At 38.8% G+C, this 26,208-nt stretch overlaps 1 protein-coding gene across 1 annotated transcript in view; it reads right to left on the bottom strand.

The window, feature by feature from the left end:
- The window catches only part of SLC9A9 (solute carrier family 9 member A9), a 152,250-nt gene that overhangs the window by 31,556 nt on the left and 94,486 nt on the right, over positions 1-26,208 (bottom strand). Inside the window, exons 12-14 of the mRNA XM_050308282.1 lie at positions 25,064-25,217; positions 5,322-5,370; positions 458-537 (exon numbers count right to left, since the gene is read on the bottom strand). Coding sequence (XP_050164239.1) covers positions 458-537; positions 5,322-5,370; positions 25,064-25,217 — 283 coding nt within the window. The remainder of the gene's footprint in view (positions 1-457; positions 538-5,321; positions 5,371-25,063; positions 25,218-26,208) is intronic.

The raw sequence follows: 26,208 nt of genomic DNA, 5'->3' as shown, positions 1-26,208 counted from the left end.
TGCCTCTTTCTCTGTGAGAGGTGTGGGTAAACCAGTGTTGTCTTATTTTTTCTTGGGTAATCTCTGCTTTTCGAGTATGCAGCAGCCAGCTAGAGGCTTCTGCCTCCTGGTTCCCTAACACAGAATCTCCACCCTATCTAAATAATAATAATTAGATTAGCTTTATCCAGGAATTTAAAAAGGTTAATTTGCTTGAACCTATTGTAGCTCAGAGCTTCTTAACTTGTTCTCACTTGTTCTCACTCTGTAGCCTCAGTCAGGAGTGTAAAACCACCACACTGCCCGGCTTCTCTACACCTGCTCTTGCCTTGGACTCACCATTTCTTCTCCTTATTAAACACATTAAAATAGATTATGCTTTTAATTTTCAAAGTATAATAATTTCTGATTCTTAAGTATTTTGAAGGTGACATTTGTAATGCAACAATCATGCATGGCATATGACAGCAAAGGATACTTATGGTCAAAGCCATACCATATTCTGAACAGCCACGCACTCTCAGCTTTGGTTGTGTTTTTATCCAAGTTAGATGCATTCTGCAAAACAAACAAATGAATGGAGTGAAAAGCATTTTTATAAAATAAACAAAACAGAGAATTCCAATATTAAAAATGCATGTCAAACCAAATTTCAATTAACTGCACTTTTTTTTTTTAATTTAAAAAGCTTTGTTGGCGCACGGATGTCGTCTCCGTGAATCACTTCAGCAGCAAATTGGCTCATATAGCACATTTTTCATTGCTGCACTCATTTACTTTTATTAATGATTCCAATTTTGTTAAGCAGCTGAGAAGCACTATATTTCTGAGATCAATAAAATGATATTTCGATTTAATTGCCATTGTATTACTTCAGTTTACTCCTGCAAGATCAGATGCTATTTGTGTATGTGTAATGAGACGTCATTCCTGAAGGCATTGAGATATTCTAATAATTATGAAACTCCTTTCTATATTTCTTTCCAAGGGAAAAGGAACATTACTTGAATCAAGAAGACTCAGAACACCACTTTCCATCCTGCTCTTTCTGGGGTGTGCTGACAGGTGGAGAGGTGGACTGGCCTTTTACTCAGAGTCACAACTAGAAATAGTCCATCAGGAACAGCTGTCTGTACAAATACAGCCCCTGTGGTCATACTCTGGGCATCACATCAGTCCTAATAGGTATTAGTGCCAGGATGGAATTAGGAAGGGGATGACCAGTTTTCTAAGGATACTCAATTAATGTCTTGTTTGTGTTTTGTAGCTAGTGAGGTTATTTTTAATGGGACTATTTTTCCTTATGTAATTTTAAACCAATTTATCTGTGAATTTTCATGTTTTAATCTAATAATATATTAAGACATGATTTCTTATTAAACACTGGCATTCACATAAATTTTAGCAACTCTCCCAAGTAACTGGGGAAGCTGGAGGGGGAAAGAAGATGGTGCTCATCCCTAACGGAGCAGCAGAACACTCCTCTAAGCTCTTTATGTCTAATAGTGCATTTTAGAAAGGTAAAGGTTGGGAAAAGGGTTGAAACATTTGAGCAGGAAGTGTGATGGCAGGAAAGGTCTGTGTTAGGTCAGAACCACAGGAACACTGAATAAAAAAGGACTGGGGTGCCCAGGGGTAGAGATGAGAAAGAAGGACAGTCCTGGAAGTGAACATGTCATGGATGGGGCTTCTTGTGTGCAGTGCAGGGGATGGCTTGGTAAAAGCACAGGGAGCTCTGAAAATGGCCTGTGTGTCCTTGGTTTGACTGATAATGCTTTCAGAAGCCACAGTGTGGTTGGTGAATTCCTCTTGCCAAACTCATTGTATATCCAGCTTCCTCCTGTGGGAACAACTTCCTTGCACAGGATCATGAATTGTTCTTGTTTGAAAGCAGTGAACAAAGAACTCTACACAAGAGTAAAACTCCCCAAGGGTTTTCTGGGCCTGACCTGGACCTCCTTTTATTTCTAGTTTGACATGTGTTGCACCTTCCTTTGTGTGTGAAAGCTGTGCTGTGCTCCCAGCTTTTGCAGCCATGGGAATTGGGTGGTTACCTGCAGAGCAGCTCCTGCATAAACAGGACACTGAAGGGATGGGGGGAGATGTTGGTGTGAGTGCTCTGGGGCTGCTGTAGATCCTGTGATCTTAAAAAGTCACCTTTCACTTTGCCTGCAGTTCAGAGAGGTAAAAGCAGTGGGGGACAGTTCTCCAGCTCTTCCACACAATCATTTTCTCTCTGGAAAGTGAGGATGCCAGTGTTTCTCATATCTCATCTTCCATATGGGAATTGCCCATATGGAGATTATTCTCATTAGTAACTTGCAATAAATTCACCAACCAGCTGGCAGATGAAACTGATGAGAAAAATATAACTAAATTCCTTATTATACTTATAAAAATACAGGGATGTTTAAATCAACTACAAACATCAGTTTGACAGAGATGATACTGATAAGTGTTTTTCAGGCTGTTCGGTTTTCTCCTGAGACCAATAGTACATCTACAAGATTTTTTCCAAAGTGCTTGTAGAAAATATATTCTTACACTGTCTCAGTTGAGATTAATGCAGCACAGTTGGAGATAAATAAGCCACCTAAATAAAATATGCTATTGGCTGTCTTTGTTTATGGAAAGTTGGTCAAAAAGCCCACTGCCATAAAAGCTTTTACCTCTTTTCAATAGATCAGCTCTGTAACTCTGCTTGGTCATTATGTATCCTGCACTGTGTTTTTCAGAGTTACCTTTTGGTGTTTGAATGTATGTGATATGCAGCAAACTGCTTTTGCTTGTTTTTTCTTTTTTAATATATTATTTTCTCTACAATAATATGTATTATTTGTAGTATGCATTATATAATTTCTTTCAAAACTAAGTTAGGACAGTCCTTTAGTAAATAAGTGGATATGAATATGGGGCTATTGATTTTTCTGTTTATGCTTATGCTGGGATAATGATTTAATGATAAACAAATTTAGGAAAAGCAGGGAAGAACTGACACAAAGAAACTGAACTATGCTTTTGATGGATGAGATCACGGTTAATTATACATTAAAAGGCTCTACACCTTTGCTAGGGAAGGAGCCCTGGGCTCCAGGTCTTACAGCTTGAACTGGAATCTGCTGCCAAAATTATTGGTTCAGAGAGCCCAGAACAAAGCATAACCAGAAGTCCAGAAACCACCGTGCCTGTGGAATTCTTGAATAAATCAATCAAATCTCTGTAAAAATAACTGAATTTGGGGGAGGTAAGGAAGGAAAGAAGGAATGCAAAGATGAAGAGGTAGGGAAAGAAAAGGGTTCTGCAGTCCTGGAGCTGGTGTTGCAGCTGATGTTGTACCCATCAGGTAGAAGGTGTTTAAAGCTTATTCTGCCCCTGAAGAAGTCTTGGTGTGGGTAGAGATTTAGATTGAGATCTGCACAGTAAGGTACCCTGAGTCCTGCTAGTTAGAGTGGTCCCAGGGGGGCTAAATTCAAATCTTGGTAGCAGATATTGTGGCTTTCCCATTCTGAGCTGAGCAGGGAGGAGCCTTAGAGGCTTATTTTCCATTAATTTTTGCTCTCTTTTAAACATCTTATTCTTGGACATGTTTGGTTCTTATTTCTGGTACAATCTCCCCTGCAGCTTTAATTAACAACAGAGGGAGTTGGCACATGGTTCCAACTTATCTGGGTGGAAGCTTTAACTGGCAGTGGGAGTTACTGGCACCTGACACGTTATTTATGCAGGAAAATCAACTGCTTTCACTGGGAAGACACAGCAACACAGAAAAAAAATGAAGAGTAATGAAAGGCAAACTAAATAAAAACATCATGTTAGAAATGAAGGGAAAGAAAAAAAAAAGGGGGGAAGAAGAGGAATGAGAGATGAAAGAAAATTAAAAGATTTAAATGGAATAACTACGATAGATATTGAGTTAAATCAGAGAGTGCTACATGGCATGGAGCAAAGGTCTGAATTACTAAAATATTGAGATATAAAATATAAAAAAATTCAGGAAAATGAAAATAGAGTACCATGGGGTGTGTGGGGAATTAATCAGAGTAGCAAAATTATTTTCCAAGGTATAATTTACTACTATAAGGCATGCTGAATTGGATATGATAGGGCATGAAAGGTGTTGTATTTATTTACACCTTCTGTGTTGTATTGCTGAGTTTTGGCAGCAGAGCTGGGTGTTAATTCACAGGGCAGAACTGGGACACTGGATGTGTTATTGTTATGAATAAACATTACTATTTTAATTTTTAATAGAAGATTGAGAAATCAGATGCCTATCGGCTTCTGAAGAAATCAGGTTTTTGCAAAACATGCATTCAGGCAATTTTATGCTTTATTCTGCATTCCCTGGCCTCTGATAATTCATGAGTGCTGCAGAGTAGAAAATTTCTGAAATTATGTATCTCTAAACTCCATTCAAGAATAGACTATGGTTTTGTGTCCTGCCCTTTTTCAGAATTTGGACAGAGGCGTTGCAGGAATTCCTACAAGATGCTTAGGAAAGTGAATTTAGTCTTGAGTCTCCTCAGACAGAATAAATGAGTACCTTGGCATGGTGCAGTGAAGTGTTATATTCAGCCTTTTTAATAGTGACTGGGTTCTAAAACTGGGGCTGTGGTCAGTATGAATAATATTGGTTTTCCTTCTTTCCAAAGAAACTTTAGGACACTTGGGCATCTGAATTCCATTTCAGTGAAAGTTGAGACCCACCCTACATGCCTTCAGATTTGTGCAAGTGTGTAAAGGTTAGGAATACTCAGTATGTGAGATATATTAAAATATTGCCTAATGATATCTCTAATGTATTTTCAAGTGAATAAAGTATCTTATTCTTGTCTTCCCCAACTTATTTTCTCCATTTACACCATCGTGGGGTTCCAGTTTTGGTTGCATAGTCTGAAAGTGTGCACGGGATGGTATTCCTGGAAACAGGAACGTGGCATTAGGCACTGGTTTGCTTTTTGCTTTAGCAACCTGTCAGCTGTGGTGTGGCTTCTCCCCAGGCCATGCTGGAGCACGTGTTGTGTCCATTGACTCTGGAGATCTCTGCTGCTGCTGCAGGCACTGCTGCATTTCAAACAGTGCCTTATGTGTGTGACAGGAAGAGGGAAGGAGACAGAGGAACAGCTGCAGCTTGTGCAAGAGCCCCCTGCAGAGGTTTCAGCTGCACAATGTACTTAGGCTTCCATGTGAAAACTAACTGAAAAGTATTTTCAGAAACCTGACCTATTAGAATTGAACATTACACCTTCTTCTTTTGAATTCCAGAGGATTAAACGTGATTTGCCAACAGCAGAACACTTTAAAAAAAAAATTTAGCATGAATGTCAAAAATCCTGACATACCTGGTTCACAGCTTCAGCTTTCAGATCTTCATCTGGATCTACACCAACTCTGTAAAAAAACCAGAGAGAACCAAACCTGAAGACATATGGTAATGATCTGATGAATATTAGAGAGCTTTGAGGGTAGAAAGATTTCTCTTGTGTCACTTGTTTCCTACAAGGTGAGAAGTGAGGAGAAGAGCTGGCAAAACATTAAGAACACTTTTTTTAATCAAGGAAGTTCTTGCCACTCCCAACACCTGAGATGAGATCTTTACCTTGGCTTGGATCCATATCTGGCTGTTAACCTGTGCTAGGGAAATCTCAGCTGCTGGCAGATATGTGCAGGATGGGATTACAGGACTCAGGTGTTCCTTGTCTGTGCTGCATTATGGACTGCTTGGATGGCATTTGGAGAGGGCTCTACTTGGTGGACCAGGTACAGGGAAGCAAACCAGACAGAAGAGAAGATTGCAGTGGGTGACGTGCAAGATGATGATTACCTGGGTGGCATTTTACTAATATGGATGGGAAAAAATAAAATAGGCTGTTAAAAGGGATGTGGTGGAAGAATTGACATATTTTGAATGTGGCTGATCCTCAGAGCTGAGGGGAAATGCAGCTGAGAAATATCACAAGTTGAAGGACAGAGGCTTGTGCTGATGTTCACACCAAGCAAGTACAAGAACAGTGAGAGAGGATGAATAATGCACCTTTTTATCACCAAATCTGAGGCCCACAGCTAAGGTGTGGGCCCTGTGTGTGCCTCACAAGCTCCCACATGGTATCAGGTCCACCAAGCTAAAATAGAATTTACTGATTCAAAGGAAATGTACTCTCTCACCAGATATTAATTGAAGGCCACTTTACTGGTTTCCTGACAGTCTTCCTTCTTGAGTATAACTTTACTTCTGGTAATAACACATCAAAGTATATTTTAAAATAATATTTAATATTAGCAGTTCCATACCTCAGCATTCTTCCCTGTAAATATTATGCATAGATTCTTATTGAGTTGGAGACAATGACAGGTACTATATGCAAAGTAGATGCTTTTTATATGTAAATACTGAATGGAAGGAAGAAAAAAAAAAGGCATTCCTTTCTATCATAGCTCTTGAGCTTCAACAAATCTTAGTCCTTCAGGCATAAATATTTCTGTGTTTTTATTAAAAATAACCATCCTGGTGCTGACTCAACAAGGAGACTGAATGAATAGCTGCTTGTCTTTCTTTTCTTTTATTGTCTTCTTGGTCCCTAAATTGCAAGAAAAAGCTTCTGATGGCACTAACCCTATTCATTAATTTGGAGTGAAGCAAGTTGGGTATTTCCATTTCATTAAAATGTGACCATTTACATGTGAAAAGAAAAAGAATCATTACAGAGAGGTTTAACCCTCTGTGTGACAGTGGATTTCTTACCAGGGTGCAGGGTGAGTGCAGTGGGATGGGAAGGCTGCAGCCATGGTGCCATCACTGCACTCACCCTGCAGCTGGGAGGGTCCCAAATCCATCCCCCAGGCCAGGACCAGAGAGGGCATCTCAGTCTCCCCAGCACAGTGACACGCCCTGTCCATCCCATCAGGCTGTGCTGATGTGCTGGCTGTGCTCACCAGCAGCACCACTGGGGCAATGTGCAAACCACCAGCAGTGCATTTTGGTGATGAGGCTGCACAGCTGTGGAAATACAAAAACACAAAGCATTTACACCTGGCAGGGGCAGCTGAAAGGCAAGGCTGCAGCACAGACTTCCCAAAACTCTCTTCTCCTTAATGAGCTTAACTTGACCTCAGGGAAGGTTGGTTTGGGACAGAAGTAATTTAGCCTTCATGTAGTTCTGAAGCTGCTCACATGAAATCTTACTGGAAGTATTACATTTAAAGCCAGAAAAAACCCAATAAATATCTAAGGAAATCAAACTTCTGTCTTAGATTTTTCACATATGAGAAGGAAAAGAAGGCTTGTATGGCAACGAATGTCCCAGAGACAGAGCTGACACGTTTTTCTTATTTCTAATCTCACTTTCTTATCTCTAATCTCATCTCAAAACACATGGTCAGACACATTTTCTGTTTTTCTCATGGAATATTATCTCACTGCTGAGAGTTAGTGTGGATAGCACAGTCTTACCAACTGATTTAAAGTCCCTTGGGAGAAGAACCAAATAATTATTTGCATTCTATGGGAGAGTTTTTCAGTGTGTTAAAATAGCAATACATTTTTGTAATAATTTCAACTTCAGGAATTTTATTAAGTATGAACGAAGCAGACTCAGTCCAGTCAGTTCTGAAATTGAGGCAAATTATTTCATATCCAAAAATAGGCTTGGGAGCCGAACATCAGGCACCCAGCATTGCAAATCGTGGTCTGTTATAATTAACTCTGATATCCTTGACATGAACTAGGATGCTATTTTTAAATTTTTAAATATTGAAAAAACAAAACATAGCAAATTATATGAGACAGTCAAGACAACTGAAATTCATCACAAATATGGACTTCAAGTTAACATCCTTGACTTCTTCAAAAGACCTGCTAGATCTAATGCTATTGCCAGTAGAATTTGCAACCTTAAAATTTGTATAAATCACTCCAAAGATTTTTTAAAAAATACCCTGTTGCTAGTATTTGCATAAACAGCTTTGCCATTTTAATATTCTTGTGAGAAGATATCATAGGTGCTCAGGAAGATACTTTCTTAGTATCTTTTCTCCTTTCTTTGTTATCAGCTTTAGTCTCCTTTCTCCTGTTATCTTGCTGTACTTCTTGCAGTCTCTCTTTTCTGTCTTTCTGTCCCACTTTCCTTGCTTGCTCTCTGTTCCTTGTTTGTGTCTTCTAAATATTGTGTGCTTTTATTTCTGCCTTTCTATTTTTGCATCTTTTTATTCTATACATTAAATATTAGGATGACTTCTTTCCCATAAAGGCTCTTTAATCAGTTCTCTACTGCAGTGAAGTTTATAGATTTAGGTAGGCTTTTAGTAATGTCTTATGTCCAAAGTGCCCTAGATAAGAAGGAAATCAAAATCCCAAAACCTTTTCTGTATAGTTCTTTTTACTTTAGGTCTTTCTTTTTTCTTTTTCTTTGTTTATTTTTAATTGGGGGGTGAGGGTAGCGGGTGTAGTGTTTTTTGTTGTTGTTGTTTATTTGGTTTTTTTTAAATTTTGTTTTGTTTTTGTTTTTATTCGTTTTCTTTTTAAATAAGGCTTGGATCAAAACTTGGACTCAGAGAATGTTTCAAGTTGCTGTACTCAAAATCTGGAAGGGAGGCTTGTGACTTCAGCCAGTCTGTAGCAATTAGACCCAGGAATTGCTGGGAGCTGTGCATTAGTCTGCACAAATACCCTTTGCAGTGGACAGTATTTAAATCCCCGTGTGCTATCAAGTGCATCATCTTTTTAGCAAGAGCCAGGACGGTTTGATAATAAGAGGAGGAATTTGTCACTGCATACAAAGCAGTCGATAACGTATTTTCTCTTATGTGGTTTGAAATGAAAATGGATCAAAAGATAAATCCCAAATTGTCAGGGGGACCAGTAGTAAGAAATGCAAACCCAATCCATGTGAATACCGAGGAGTAAATCACTATTCAGGCATTGTAAACTTTTAATTCCCTCAGTTGAAATCACCACAAAGTCAACACTATAGGACAAAATGTGTGCTTTCTACAGTGAAATCACAGCAAAGCTTACAGGCTCACATCTTGATGAGGATCTAAGCATGCAGAGCACAACTTCTGGTGTCTGTGCTTACAAGTGTGATTCTCAGTTCTCCCTCACTTTAGGTGCCAATAAATCTGTAAATAGCGATGTTTCTCTGCAATCTGAGTTCTAATTACTGAAATGCTCCTTCTGGGCCTGTAAAGGCTTTCTGTATTTGCAGAACCAAAGCCTGGTTTCTTGCAAGTTGAACCTTGCTTGAGCCTGGTCCAGTTTGCACCCATGTGTACATGGGTTAGTTGTGCTCCAGCTGAGGCACAGGGACTGTTTTTATTGAAAGCTCAATCTGAGAACATGGAATTGATTCCAGCCCCTTTTTGTTTAATGACTGATCAGTTCAAGTGTCCTGCAAAGAACTGGTTTCAGCAGTCCCTTCAAACTGAGGTGATTCCACACCACACCTTTCAGAAGTGCCTAAAATACTGGCCTATGGGGTGCCACAAGTGGTGGCACTGTCCACTGACACTGTCCTGCTGTACCAGACACTGCTCAGCTAAAAGCAGCAAAGCCCTTAGAAACAGTTGTTTATAAGTGTATTATTTAATGCAGCTAATGAATTAATGAACAAAGTATCAGGCTTGGGAGGTTTGCAAGAGAAATATCTCCTAACGTGAGTCTTCCTTGATCTGAGAGTATGATGGCAAATGTGTAATATAGCATATTCCTGGTGGAATATGATATCACAGAGCTGTCTCATAAGGATCAGAATTAGCCATGTCTCCTCTGTTTCCTTTTCTAGATCAGTGGGGAAACAAAGGCACTTTAAAAGGTGAGAAGTGTGGTATCTCTTTCTATTTGTGGCCTCATACTGTGAAATGGGTTTAACAACACTCCCTTCCCCCTGTTGCTCATCTGTTTTGTCCCTTTAGCTCCTAAGTACACACCCTTCATTATGTTTGTACAAAATCCAGTATAGCAGAGCTGTGATCTTAGTTTAGAGATCATAAGAGTGCTGCTGTAAAATAATGAACACCAATATTGGCTTCTTTACTTGTCAAAGGTTTTACTGGAGGATTTCACCTTATCAGTGTAATCGCCTCAGCCTTCAGCTGGCTGTCTCATTGTAACTAAACCTGTCTTTAAGCCTTAGCTTACATCTCAAAGACTACACATCCCAGGAAGGGTTTTCTGAGTAAGTGATTTATAACCCAATTTTCAAAGATGGCCATTAAACAGCATTTGCAACAGGAGTCTTGAATATTTTTGCATGAATAAATCTGAAGCTTGTAGCTATCCATCATCAGCATATTGTATTCAGTACAGAATTATTAACTGTAAAGACTAGAAACATGAGCAAAATCCAAAAAAGATTGTTTCACCATCTCTAATAAATCATTGCAATTGAAATTAAAAAACCTTCAGGATAAATAATGGTTTCTTGGGACATTATTCTTGTCAGTGTGGCAGTAAGTGTGACGTGTATTCCTAACAAACTGATACCTAAAATTTGCTTTTTCCTCTAGATTGCTATATTACTGCTGCATGCTGCTTTTACTATGGACTGATGCTGTCAGAAACATCTGCTTTGTTAGAGCACAATATTTGATTGACATAAACCCCATGGAGAACTATGGCATGAGTGTAGATTTTCCAAGTTCAGCTCAAGCTGATTTTGTTAATAAATGAAAACCCTTTAGTTTAAGTTTAAGGCAAGAGTAATCACTTGTGTCTCGTAGCAGAAAGAACAAATCAGTTTAATTTCTGTGCTGAGGAGGATTAAAATAAATTATCAGGTAAATGATGCTTCCTAAATGGGTATGACAGCTGTTTGTCTTGTGGCTAATGCTTTCTATACACAGCATACTGAAATGCAACAGAAAGTCTGATTTTAAACCTGTAGAATCACATGAGAAAGAGATAAATGTGACACAGTTTGACTTTTGAACATGCAGTTTCATAAAACTGGTAAAATAATCCTTTTGGAAATTTGAAACATTAGTTCTGCAGTCAAGGTCTACGCACCAGTTTTGGTAGACATGTGGAGAACTGCCTGGTTGCAGAAGTGACAGTTAAATTAATATAGCTGTGTAAGCAGTTCAGAGAAAGGAGGGCTGTGATGCCTTGAGATAATGTATAAATGGAGGCACAAGAAAAGGTTGCAAGAAAGAACTGTAGTGCTCTATCAGAGATCCACAAGTTACAGTTTCTTGATGTGACCTGAAGTATCAAAAAGATTGTGAAATTGTGGGTAATGTCACTGAATAAAATTTTAGCAATCACTTCCCCACAGCTGTGCAGCCATGTGAAGAAAATGCTAAAATTTACAAATAGATGATGGCTTGCATTTACATTTACATGGTGCACTTATGTGCATGGTAACTAGAAGGATGAACTGGGTCTGTAGATAGCTGGGATCCGGTTCTCTACTCTGTTAATCCTGTTTTATCCTAATATTGGGGTGCTGAAATAGTGTGGTCACTTGAAAGTAGCAAAGTACATGTGCATGGCACAGTGCAATGCCAGCTGTCTCACAGTCATGGCAGGGATTTACATCCCTACCCTGTAGTGCTTCTGGCACACACAGTAGGTTATGAATGTCATTGTGCCATGTGAACATACCTGCAGTGAGGAATCAGGCCTCTTGTTTAAAAATACGAACCCAAGTTGATTAAAATGGCCATAATTTAAGTTCTGTGGAAATTTTAGAAATCATCATTTGTGGTAACATCAGTGCATGTGAATAGAATTGGGAACAAAAAAAATCAGCATGAAAGTTGGCAGCAACCAAAATTAATTGAACTTCTGGTGACTGTTTGACCTGGGACCGGTTTTCAGGTTTAAGGAGAGATTATTGTAGTAGATTCTATGACAGAATAAGAGCTATTACTCTTTATTATGACACTCAGGCTTGTTACACCAAAGATCACCAAATTTAGAGGATGGGAAATGCAAGTTGTATGTTTATGACAACAGACATTAATTGCATGAATTATACTGAATTCTGTGCCAAATTGGACAAATAGCAGCTCCTGACTGTGCTAAACCCACTCTGCCCCAATCTCTTACTTTGATGCTTCATAAAATGGTATTGTTAGTAGCCCACATTTAAATTAATAAACTTTCTGTTCTAAAATATATGGCAAACTCTACCCCTTTCCGCTTGCTGTCACTGACTCCAAGGGAGCAGAGTTACACTGGGTGTTTCCAAAGAGTCTTTCCTTAATATTTTTGCCATCTCTCAGCATTTCTGAGTTATCCAGGGATGTGATGGTCATTTTAACTTTGCACTTAGGATTGTACTGGCATCACTTATCCAATGACATACAGTGCAATCATCTTTTTCTCAGTAAGGCTGCATTTTTCCATTTAGTTTTCACCTGAGCTTTATGTCTCAGATGAAAACTGGGACTCAGAATAAGAAGATCCCTTGATATCATATTATAGTGTTGAATTAGGAGAAAGGATGGGGTTGGGTGTCCCTTGTGGCAGTACTGGTGTTGTTTGTTTTGAGTGCCAACCCATTTAATCCCAACAAAGTTGAGCTTTCGAAATAGTGAATCACAGAACAGCGTGGTGAGGTCCTCATGAAGTGACTGTGATGCCTCTCATCCAAACTCTTTGCCCTGTAAGTGTTTTGGGGGAACAAAAAAAAGGTGTGTATGCTTTGATTTCCCTTACTTTAGGTCAGTGATCTTGTGTTTTCAGTAGCACCTACTGGGACTGGTATCAGCCTACGTGTCTTAAGGAGCTACTGGTGATGGCAGGTGCTTTGCTTTGCTTTAGCTTCAGATGTTGCAGATGGAGAGGTAGAGACACACAAAGACATCTCTGCATTGTCTCTTCAGTAAGAGACAGTGCACAAAGCACAGTATTGATCAGACTCACTGTGCTCTCAGAATTTCATCATTATTACCGTGCCTCTCCCCCGCTGCAAGGAGGTCTGTAGATCAAATGCTCTGTACGCAGTATTGAAAGTGTATAAATAAAAAACCACCTGGAACATTATTAAAAATGCATTTCCAGTTAATGCAAAAGGACAGAAACACCGCTGCATTATAAAAAGTATCATTTTCACACATAGCAAATACCCTAATTGCTACTTTTATGAACTCTGTGGAGATGAATACAGTTTTCAAAAAAAGATAAAAAAAAAGTCAGGAATTAGGCCATTTTGTTGGCATCTTACTTATACTACTAATAAGCTTTGTCAGCCAGGAAAAATTAGAACTGATTTTACTAAAGATCTGTATGAGGAAAAGCAACTGCTCTCAGATGTATTTTGACAATTTCCTACAGATGAGTCTAGTTAATTCCTGGCTCAGAAATAACAGTTCCCTCCAGTGAATTATGTCAATGATTTTCAGAGCAGTAAAATGTTTGCTCTCTGAATCACTTTAGGTGTCTGTTCCTTTATTTTCCTTGAACATAAACAGCAAGGCTTTGGAAAGAAGCCCAGGCCATTGTAGATGCATTACATTATTGCTAATGTGATTAACCCAAAGTAAAACATTAAATCCTCCTGAGGCATTAGTTTAAATAATGAGATGACCAACTCTAAGTTCCCTGGGCTTCACAGCACAGGGAAAAACATATCATGCACTTCATCTCTTGCACTGACATTCGAAATTTATCATGTGAAGCTGGTGCTGGGAGCAATTCTGTGTCGAGCCATCATAAGGGAAGAGTAATGCTGGTCAGGCTGAATGTATGGGATGGCCAAAACACCCTGAGTAAATGCTTCTGGCTTTGCTGCTGAGATCTGGTGCCATGAAAGCTGGCACTGATATGTCCATTTAGGCTGCTTTTTTTCACGAGCAGCTTGTAAATCAGCTGCATTGCTTAAGTCCATGTTTAATTCCTGCTTTGAAAGATTTTCACCTGAGTTCTGTCTGAAATGCTCAGAACAGCAGGGAATTATAGGAGGGACCTGTATGACTTGATTCACCCGGGGCTGTATAAAGCAGATATGTGGTATAGAGGAGAATATGCTTTCAGAGATACCCTGCACAATTTTTTTAATCAAAGGGTAAATCAAAATGGCATTTCTGAATTCCTGAAATGAGAATGCAGCACAGTGGCCTCCAGAGCTGAGGGCATGGTGTTCATAGGCAGGTGCACTGCAGGGTGTACTCTGAATAAGCACTGACAGGATCCTTCCATGTCTCCTTATCTTGGAAAAAGTCTCAGACTGACTAAAATGTTAGGTACTAAAATGGAAGAGTTTTGCCTAAATTTTCACTGTCTGATGTGTGCAGTGTCAACAATTATTACCCTTTCAGTTTTAATGGTAGGAAAACACCTGTGCACATTTGTGTCAAAACACTCTTTGAAGCCACTTTAAATAGAGCAGGATAAACAGTACTGTCTTTTCTGGAGGCAATGTTCTAAAACACTGCTTAATGGAAAATTTATCTTTTAATTTTTTTTACACCTTTGTGCTTCTCAGCAACAAGGAATAAAATAATGACTCAAAAGACACCCATTTTATTTAATTTTTCACTCTGTCATTTAAAAACCAAACCTACATAGATGATATGCTCCTGATGTAGCAAATACCAATTACAGTGCAATAGTCTTTTTGACAGAGCAACTATGGGAGTTCTGGAAAAGTCTGCTTCCCTTCATCCAGTGTTTATGTCACCTCATGTTGGTTTCAGTTCGTGAATTGTTTTATTCCATTACACCCTTGTTCTGACAATTGCACTGTTCAGTTTAGACAGTGCAGATTTCTGTTGTTTTCAAATTGGTTTTGCAGTAGAATCCTGGTTTAAGAAACTTGGCTGTCCTTACCAGTTGCAGGTGATACACTTAGATCTTGGGGCTGTTTAAAATAATATTTAGGGAATTCATCCAAACACTTACTGTATCTAAAACAGATACTGATCTATTTACGGGAGGCAATGCAAAACTGTTCCTGATGTGTGGCTTTGATACAATGGTGTTCAGTGGGGTGGTTTCCCCTTTGGTTTGCAGTCAGCTGTTATTTGTACACCACCAGCACCAAAGGCAGACACTTTGAAGTTGCTGTGTTTGTCCAGACCTACAGGAACTGTCCCTGTTTCACAGCATGCAAAGTCCATTCTAGAGTTCAGAAAGTGCACTAAATACAAATGTTAGGCTTGAGGGTTTTTTTACTCTTGAGTTTACTAGTGTCACATTCTAAATATGCATGACTTGGGAATCAATTCATTCATTTGGAGAGAATAAGAGCTTAAATGGAATGTAAATGATCCAGAGGCTCAGGCCTGGTGCCCTAACACTGATGAAATTCAACTTATATCCATGGATTTGCACTGTGAGATATTGTATTCAGGAGAATTTAGGAAATATCAGGCACTTGTTTTGCATTTGAGCATGCTTATTCTGGCAAGGCAAAGGTTTCAGATGTCAATACCAACTTTTTGCTTTGGTGTCAGTGACTCAACTGTGGCTTAAAAACTCTCCATTCTGCTCATTCTGTTGATCTCAAGGCAAAAATTTCCTTATTTTCTTTTGGTGCTGAACCAATCAGCATTCCTGTCTGGTTTGCTGGGGGCTCTCTCCTAAACATTGAGATTTTTATAACACCTGCTCCAGTCCTTGCAAGCTTTTTATGGGCACCCAGGAGGAGGGCTGGTAACCCCCTTGTTGAATAGTACTTATTAATTGTGACACTGTAGTTAAGGTTGGTAAAACACTTCAATTTTAATTAATTGAAGTCTTTATCTTTTTTTTTTGTAAGAGCATTTGAAGATGCTCTTTAAAGCTTCTAGTTGATTGTGGTTTTGGTGGGTTTTTTACATTTTTTTTTCTTCTTCTCCTTATAACCATATACAGCTTGAGCAAAAAGTCTGAAGCACCCAGTTGAAGTTTAAAATTAGTTCAGGCGAAAAGGAGTGCTGGGAGGATGAGATAGGGAGCGTGCTATAAAGTTTTACAGTTTGACTTAAGCTTCTTGTGTTGCTTTGCAGTGTGCTGGAAGGTGTTTGCTGCATCACGGTTAAGAAAGGGACTTATTCCCATTGCCTTCCTTCAAAAATGAAAATAAACTGCTGTAGGGAGTGGCTGGGAACCAGCATTTGAATTCTAGCAGTGATGACAATGAAAGCAGTATCTTGCAAGAGATTATGAGAAGATGAAGGGAGGAAGCAGAGTGAGAAATTGCCCCGATCAGGGATTCTTAAAGCACAGTGTGCTCCTGCCAAGGAAATAAATGAATGTCATTCCAGCAGCCTGCAGCAGCTGAGGGTCTGTCCCCACCCATCCACTGCCACCCAGCTTCCCTGGGGCTCTGAGTGCTTCTCGGTGCCAGTGACTTCAGGCCTGGGGGATATTTCTGTCGGTGTATTCATAAATATGGGATACCTTGACATTGGCTTCAGGTTCTACCTTACTCTGCAGAACCAGGAAACTTGGTGTATCTTTTAGAAGGAGTAAAAAATGCAGAAACAGAAATATACTTTTAAGGGCATTGAAATCAAGTACTCCTTTCTGAGATAAGGGATAATTTTCTCATTTAAAGCTCATCGATGTACTGACTAGCCAGTCACTGTTGGGCTGTCTCTGCACTGATAATTCACTGTAAAAAAAGTCTGTATTACCCTGTAATTATCTGTTTATTAAAAGCTAAAGCCTATACTGCTATACAGAGCCTAGATTATTTCATATCTGCCTTAATTAACTTTTCACATTCAGCTAATTCTGGAACAATTTGATAGGCTTGTTATCAAGGGTGCCAGACCTTTCCTTCCTCTCTACATTCTAAAAAAGGTCAGAAATTTCAGAATTTCCAGAGGAAATTCTCACAAGGGTTGCAAGTTTCATGAAATTTGAAGTGACAGTTCTCTTCTGTCACAAAGTTCCTCTGCAAACCAAGAGATATCCAGTGATGCCTTTTTGTTTAGATTTTCAAGAATATTTATACCACGGTCCATATGCTGTATAAGACCCTTAAGGAAGCCTGTGAGACCCCAGCTCTTCCCAGTTAGCACCTTTTATTCTTGTTGGAAGAAAAAAAAATACATTTGGGTTTTTTTTTCCTACATTTCATGTAGAGTTTAAAAATGGAATTGTATGTTCTTGCACTTTGTGAAATACTTGATAGCAAAAAAGAAAACCACAGGAAAGCTTAAAAAAACCGAGAAAGTTTGAAAACCATTGGAGTTTTTTTCCTACTGAAATGATATTTTAAGTCACGATGAAAACATTCATTTCATATTTTCTTGCTGAGGAAATTCTAATATTCTTAGTCAAGCTAAATGGGAAAAGAATGAATATAGACACTTTGGAAATGATGCAAACTAACAATGTGAAGAGCATTAATTCCATAACTCTCTATTTTTTAGTCCATCTCAAATTGTTAAAATGTGAAAGTTCAGTGAATTTCCAGAGCAATTATTTTGCAGAAATAGTTTGTAACCAATAATAGAAATAATGAAGATGTATCTCAATCAATACTTACAGAGCAGGAATATAAGGTTCATCTTTGTAAACGTGATTCTTATTTTTTCTAGAGCCAGGTTTCATACCACACATTTATCTCAAAATTTTAAAGGCTCAAGCTCTTTTTCTGTACCTTCTGTTTACCCTCAAATGACACAGCTTTGGCATATGCATGAAGTAAAGTGGGTTTATGCTTGCACCAGTTTAATTCTGACAGACTAGCTAGAGCTCCAAGGTAATTTGGGATATTTTGGTAGAGAGTAATAAATCATCAGCTTCATTCCAAAGTCCCAGATAATTAAGATGTTCCCTAGCAGCATTTCCAAATAGGTTTTTTAGATTCTTTATTTGTAATGATAAGAACTTTATGGTGTTGACTGCTGCATAGCAGCTACCTTTTGTATGACAAGGAGAAAAGTTTTCATGGAAGAATAAAATTATTGCATTAAATGGAAGAATTATTTTTTTTCATACTCAGACATATCAAAGCAACAGCACTTTAAAAAAATGACAAACTATATAGTTAATTGACTCTAATCCAGCTGGATGGATTATATTCCAAGCTATTGGTTTATTTATAATTTTCTGGAAATACCTATCAACTATTCAGAGTTTCTGGCCCATGGAAAATTCACCTTACCATTTGTTGCTAGACGTGAATCTTTTATTGCTCTGTAATTCTCCCTCTCTCGTGCCCCAAATATTCCAGCAATAAAAGTGTATATTTCATTTCTTCTTTCTTTTTCTGCTTTCAGTAGCTATGTGGAGCTAGAAATAAGAGATATGTGAGGTGGGATTTAACTGTCTGGCTCAAAATTAGACCCCTCTGGCCAATAAAGACCAGCAAGTTGACAGGTGGAGTCACGCAGGAGTCATACACGAGTCACAATTGCAGCCCAAAATCTCCCATTCAGCACCTGCCCAGACTGCCTTCACAGCTGCACTCAGAAATTCCAAGTCCTCTGGATTTTGGTCTCTTATTTTCTTATCAAGCACAATTGTTTATAAATCTTGTTCAGTCTCATTCAGGCAAACGGCTCCTGTGAATAACTGTGAGGATCAAATGCACACCTTATCTTAGCAGAACCTTGCAAATAAATGATGGGCATTTCAGGAGATCACTGAGATTCATTACCTGGACGATTTCTCATTTTCAGACAGAAATGAGAGGAAATTATCCAATTTATTTTATTTTTTTTATAATAACATCCAATACATTTGATGTCCAATTTCATACTGCTCCTTGATTTATAGCATTTCCCAAGCTAATCGTGCTCTAGCTACTCTTACAAAAGCAGCTATTCTATTAACCCTTTCAGTGTGAGGGTGGCCCAAGAAGTGTTTTCTTTCCTCACAGATAATTTCCTGTGTGATGTTGAAAGCCTCTGGCTTTGAACCAGAATGCAGTTCTCTAATATGACTTCAGTCAGGATCACCAGACCACTTCCATCTCTTGTAGATACCCTGTACACTCTAAGGGTTTACAGACCCACAAATCCAGAACTGGTGGCAAAGGCCACCAAGCAGAGAGAAAGTACCACATCAAGCAATGTTTTTGTATTGAAAAAAGCTCTGTAGCCAGGATGTAAGCCAGTATTTTAGTCTGTGCTGCTACAGCAGATCAAAAGGAATGAAGTGATAAACCAGAATCTGATCTTATGCTCTCTGTGACCTCTGTCACAAGTAATCAATAGATTACCATGCAAATTATTCCAGTGCTTAATCACGATGTTATCTGATGTGCTTGGCTAAACTTGGAATTGCTGATAGTTATTTATAGTGGCTAAATGTCTTATAGCTGAAGTCAAAGCTCTGATTTTTCCAATCTCTTCCTGGATTACTTGTTCCCCATCCTACTGAGTGGGTTACTGGGTGGACAGAGAGTGACTGGCAGCCCTGCAGTGTCCAAAGTCAACCCTAAACTACTTTTTTTTGTTGTCTCTGGAGTAATGTGTGTGAACAGTGCTGGGGCTCTTTGCAATAACTGTGGGACAGGGCCTTCTCTGAGCTGTTGTGTTGGACTGTGGATGAACTCACCCAAAAGCTTCCTTGTTGGCTTAGTTTTAGTTGAATACTTTTAAAGGTGTTCTTCACAAGTGTGAAACTCACCCTTTAAACAGCAAGGTAGATTTTGTGACCTAAGAATCTACACATAAATGAGTAATATCCTAATGCTGAGGAGAGCCCAGGGAGTCAGCAGCATGTTTTCTCATGTATATGCAATTAGTGTTAATGCAGGAGTATTCAAACTATCATCAGTATAAAAGATGTCAGGCAAGAGGCTGTCCTGTAGATGTTCACAGGAGCAGATAGTTGGCCAACTAAGGACAGCAGTAATTTCAAAAAAGTTGCAGCATTAATGGTTAAACTTGTTACATTAAATTACAGCTGTTTCTGGATTTCAGAGGGTTGTTAGGATTATAAACCTTTCCAGGCAAAGATGGTGTGATCTCTGTTGAAAGTGTGTCTGGGTGAAATGAAGCTTGGTGGGCTGAAGAGGCTCGACTGAAACTGGGCTCTCCACAGGAGTGTTTGTTGCAGTGTGATTTTAAACACATATTGTCCTCTGGCTAAAGGTGAAGATGACCCTAGAAACGAGCAAGCTTTGTTTGTTGGAGCTATATTTGCTACTTAGAGGGAACACCAGTTAGGCTGATTATGACTATTCTGAGCACAAAACCAAATAATAAACAGGACAAAAAATATATAACTGTACTTGGAAACACAGTGCCTTTAATTGCACTGTTTGTCTCTAAGTTGTGGTCACTCACAAATTGCAGTTGGAGATACTTAGGCTGACATTCCATTTTCAATGGTAAAGCAACAGATGCTTCACTTCAGCTGAACTTTTCCAGGCCTCTAGAGGAAATGTGACCCAAAGGAATACGGTTATAGTAGAGAGAACATGTCAAGGCCAGGAGAAAACATTTAACTAAATCTCTTCCTCTAAACTGATTTTCCTTCCTCTTGGCTTATGGTGACAGGAATATGTGCTCAAAGGAATACAAATAAAACAATTAAGAAGTTTAATGCTGATTTATAACTATTGAATTACAGATCATCTGAAGATATGAACACATGCCCTTGGCTGGTATGTTCAGAGTAGCTCAAGGACTAGCTTGAGATTTCTTACTGCAACTGTTGCCTTTCTAGATAAGGCAGAAGTGTTTCCAAAGACCATGATATTGATTTGGGTGGTTTATTTAATTATTTTTATTTTTATTTTTTTAATTTGAATGGGTCTCTTTTGGGAAGCAGAAAGAACAACTTTGGAAGCACAAACCAGGCCAAATCTGTTCAAAGCTTCCCACTTGGCAGTGCTGAGGGCTACCACCATTGCATTGTGTTGTTGTGCAGCATCTCTTTGAACACAGCTGAACACAGGGAATGCTACTGTAGAGCTGGGAATAATGAAAGAAATCTTTTTGGAACAGGAGTGCCAGAATCCTGGCCAAGGTCATGTTGTTAGTGTGGTTGCTGGGTCATACAGTTCTGTCCTTCAGCAGTCTCTAAGTGGTCATTAAAGGGCTCAGATAAGCACACAATCATACACTGCCAACCAGGTTTTGGGATTTGTTTTTCTTTGGTTTGTTGTGGTGTGGTTTTTCGGGGTACACAGCTATAGTCACACAAAGACACAGCATTTACCCCACTGCCCGTCTGCATCCCTGACAGTCTGGTGAACACACACACTGCCCTGGCCTCTGAGACTGAAACAATGGATTAAAGCTTTGGGTACTGGAGGAACCAAATTCTTGACTAATTCTGCTGAGAACCTGAGTTTGGTCACCCCCCAGACATGTGATATGCCAGGCCTCTGGCATTAGGATTTAGAGAAAGCTGAAGGTTTGGAACTGAAGTTTAGGTGAACTAGAGATGACAGGATTTTAAGGGCACACAGACAGCATTTTTCTAAGGCACATGCCAAAGGCAATGGCCTGATGGGCACAGTATTAAAGGTTACTATTCAATACTGCTTAGTATTTATTTAGAATATGGATAAAAATATCCTTATTAACTGAAGAACTGCTGCAAAGAGATGCACAAAGAGTTTGGAAATCTCTTGACAAACATTTACACAGAAGGTGATGATAAACAAACAAGACCTAATACTTAGCACAGTGCTTTTATGGGACATGTTTTATTAACAGCTTTGTATTTTCGCTCTGCCTGTCAGGAGAATCCTTTATCCTCAAACCTCTCATTGCAGATTTACTGTAAAATGTAGCTCTCTATTTTTAATCAGAGAATGGGGAAGGAAGGGAGACATATATCCAAAAGCATTAGCAAGTAATACTCAACATCTCTGAAGGCACATTTATTGAATACTTCAATTTGACTGGGAACCCACATGGCTATCTTTGTCTTGGTGTTGATGTATCATGAATTTATTCTCACACGCTGATGCAGGTTTATTCATTGTCTGCCAGGAACAGAATATTGTAGTCCTTTCACATGGGGACTAAAAGCAATTTTTCCCCCTGAGTTATAACTCTCAGATAAGCCAAAAGACAATGTATTATTTAGGAATGTGGTGCAACCACTGTTGCTCTCGGAATGCCAGCTGATAGCGCTGTGATGGACTGTGCATGTGCCTCTTGCTCACAAATGTTAAGTTGCTGCACCAGACAACTGGGAGCATTTAAATAGGACCCAATTTTCAGTGAGAGAACATTAAACACTTCCTGAAACACAGGGTTTCAGGTATCTAAAAAGGAGACAGTTAAAATAAATAACACATTTCCAAAAGTGCATGTTTCATTTTTTTTTAGGACGAAGTTACAAAATATTTAGTCTTTGCGAAGAACCTCAAGACTCATTTTAAAGGCTGCTCTGTACGAGTAAATGCAGTAGTAAAATAATGAGAATTATTCATATGGGTTTCTTTTAAAACTGTGTTTTGACATGTAGAGACATGTAGACATAAATTTTGCCATTAGCGGGTCAGATTTCCAAAGCTTGAAGAACTTTTCTTAAATCCAGGCTACAGTTTAAGTAGGAAGATATGTTTCAATATAATTTGTTTGTTAAATAAAGGGAAGTAGAATTCTGAACTTTAATAAACTCAGTGAACTCCTGGGATCTATTTAAACTTGTTTTTACAAAAGCTCTTAGCACAGCTGGCTTCTGCAACCTTGTGGGATAGTTGACTGATGTTGCTGCATTAAATGAGGGTGGAAGTTGAGCCTTTTTCAGTAGCACATGGTTAGTTTGGATAATATATCTTACTATATGTTTTGGCAACAATCTGCAAGTGTTGTATAAGCCATACATATTCCTGGAATAAATCAACTGGTAGTTATCTCTGAGGACACATCCTCATCTTATCTCTAAAAATAGAGTGACAGATTATATTTACATTATGTTAAATTTTAGCTGGGAAAAAAAAAAGCAAAGTAGATCTGATGCTGTTGCTGTGAGGAGAGATGGAAGGTTATGGAAATTCCAGTTATTATGGAAACAAAGATTGATTTTTCAGAAGACAATTAATTCCTACTATTATTTGAAAATTGTCATTGTTCTATTTCCTTATACACTAAGAGTCCTGGTCACTGCTGTGAGAACTCCCCAGTGTAAATTATGGAGAGAGCAGTAAACACCTGACACACAGTACAATATGTAGACCATAATGTGCAGGAAGGTGGCTGCACAGATCTGGGGTACCATCTTTTGCCTTGACTCTGTTCAGGCACAGTTGCAAATGCACAGGGGGAATGCACCGAGCAAGGTGCTGTAATCTGCAGCAGCCCTGTGACTTTCTCAGCAAACCCAAGTCTGCTAGAATCCATACAAGTATCAACTTCATGAATTACCACCACCCTTAAATGCAATTACTTGGCAAAATTAATTAAGACTAAAAAGACAAATGGTAGCTCAGGACAAAATTCCATATTGAGGTATAATAAATTATAAAGGCAGTGAAATATATTCACTAGAGAGAGAAATCAGAGCCTTAAGATACATTTGTCTATTTAAAGTTTTATCTCAGTTTGAGCACCTCATAATTTGTGAAGCTGTGTGCTCTGATGTCAAGAAATGAGCTGGAAATTGTGAACCTAATAGCTTTATAGTAAGAAAATCTATATCCCGATTACAAAAGCCATTTATTTGATGGGGAAAAATGCCTGGAAGATCTGCTGGGATTCAGAGTAGATCCTCAAAGAGATGACCATTTCAAATCAATAATGATTGCCTGCTTTGTTGTACAGGTGGGTAAAGACAGAAGCACATGATGAACAGTATAAACAATTCACGAGAGCCCCTTGCTCGTGGTGCTGTGGGACTCTGCACCTCTGGGTAGCACTAAGTAGCAGAAGAAATTACATCCAAGTAAATTGCTGGGGTTAGTGAAAGCACTTGACAGTGTTAATTTAAAAATTACCTGGAAAGCTAAACCAGGCCAGGCATCTGGTGCTCAGTCCTTAGACTGGACACGTGCCTACTGCTCACTGCCTCTTTCCCTTGCTGTATTCTCAAAATTATTCTTCAACCTCCTTTTGTAGAAATCCAAACTGATTAGGCCCCCAAGACCTAATGAAAGCACTCCTCCTCATCCACGTTTCTGTTGCCATATAAAAACTCTGGTGCTGACTGACAGAGAAAAAGTGGCAAATCTCAGAAAGGCAGCTGATACTGCAGAGTGTATCCAAACTGGGATGGACTTGACTGACATTATGGGACACGAGACATGTCATGGAAAAGAATCAAACTGTCACAGAATAGAAAGGCCCTGCACACATATGGATGCTTGTATTTTATGTTTACACAGTGAACTTGCACGCTAGTCCTCATTTTGTCTGTGAGATTTATCTGCTCTTTGGTAAAGCTCCACTGTGGTTATCTTCAGCTGGTATTTTACAGCATGAGACTGACATAAAGGCTTGTAATCACACATCATTTTGTAAACAAGGAAAATCTATGCTATTTATAGAAGAAATTATAAGCAATGGTGAATGCCATCCTATCTTGGTACCGTGGTTTCCTTTGGTGATCTCATGGATCACGGCAGTGGGTTCTAAATGGACCATGAAGTGACCAGACTCAGCCATAGCATTACAGTCATTATTAAAAGTTGGGTTTCAAAAAAGCACACTTAGAAGGACACTGCATTTAAATTAGATACTTTCTATTCCAGCTTCTTTCTCTTGTCATTGAACCTCCCTTGTCATTCCTCGTTGTCTGTGGATACAAGTGACTATGAAGTAACTTTAAAAATACCATAGTGAAAAAACACACATGAAACAATCAGTAATAAATTAGTTACTGAGTGATGCACCAATGGAGGCTGAATGATACAACAATGCAGGCAGATTTTTCTAGCATATTCACGTTGTAATCAGAAATATGTGATTTATTATATGTTTGTGTTATAAATACACATTTTAAGATGAGGGCAAACTCTACCTCTATAGCTCTTTCTTCAGCAGTGAGGAGGACAACACTAACATTTATTCACGGTGTTTCAAAGGAACAATAGTGAAACAAACTCTTAGGAAATAAGGATGGGTCTGACCTAAGTGTCAACCCATAACAAACGTGGGGAGAACCTGGTCCTTGTGGTCTGGAGCCTCTACCAGGAGGAGAAATACCTCCTTTTTGTTTGTTAAAACTCTTAAAAAGCACACATGTAAAGCATCAGGAAACTGTGAGAATGTAGTGATTGATATTGTAGAGAGCACTAACCTGATCTGCAGCCACGTGAGCATCGGTGTGGTGCCCCCACCAAAGACCCAGACTGTGAAGAACACAATGAGCAGTGCTGTGGTGAACATCATTTGTTTGGGCTGAGAGGCTGTGTCTCGAATTGCCAGTGCAAATGCTATTGCCCCACGTAAACCTGAGAAAAGACAAGAGACAGGAATGAGGAACTTCGTGTGATGGAGAAACAGAGCTTTACTCTGTTCAGTCCAAACCCTGTTCCAAGGGCAGAGGAAATTTTCTGATCGTAATCCTCATAAAATACTGAATTGTGCTGATTGAAAGGATGGGTTTTAATGCAATGGAAACGACTTTGCAAAAGTGGACAATGAAAGTACTCTCGTATTCACATAATCACACAGTTGCTTTCCATCCACCGAATCCTTTGTCTTGAATAATTGCAAATGAAATAGTAATCTGAACTTTATGCATGTTGAAAAAGAAATCTGTATGTAGTGGGACTACTCATGAAGTCAGGTGCAAGTGAGAAGGAGGATTGGCATTGAAACCTGTACCCAAATACGCAACTTGTTTCTTGCTTCAAAAAAGAGCATTTCTTTAAAATAATTCAATATGCTAAGACCAGTCCAAAAAAGATGGCTTAAAAACAATGAATAGTTTTTAAAAGATGATTTCAAGTACCTAAAAGGGGGTGCAGAATAAATTAGTGTTCTTGAAATATTATAATAGTTGTAAAATTATACACCTACAGAGACTGAAAAACCAAGAACTCATAAAGGTGGGGAAAGCAGCTAAATGAGTTTAAAAAAAGCCCCATGGGTAGTAATAAGCTGACTAAATAGGTCTTCACAGAGTGCCATGTTTAAAAATTGAGGGGGAAAGCACCTGCTGGTGCCTCCAGCCCTCAGGATCCATAATACAAATAATACTCTATATTTTCTGATGCTTTTCATTTATCTATTTAAATTTACTTTATTGTTTTCTAAAAAAGAATTCCACAAAATAAGGGTAGAGAGGAAAGCCATTACACGTATACAATACACATTGAATCCAAAAAGTACTTTGGAGGAATTGAGAGATTAAATCTAGTAATTAAACCTCTTGTAAGGCACTGATGGCATATGCAGAATCATTTAATTAACTGCTAAATGCAGCTATTTTTGGCCTAG

Source organism: Myiozetetes cayanensis, unplaced genomic scaffold (genome assembly GCF_022539395.1).
Source record: "Myiozetetes cayanensis isolate MyiCay16 unplaced genomic scaffold, myiCay2020 scf13, whole genome shotgun sequence".
NCBI lineage: Eukaryota > Metazoa > Chordata > Aves > Passeriformes > Tyrannidae > Myiozetetes > Myiozetetes cayanensis.
The sequence above is the reverse complement of the archived record's forward strand: the minus strand, read 5'-3'. Positions and strand labels throughout refer to the sequence as shown.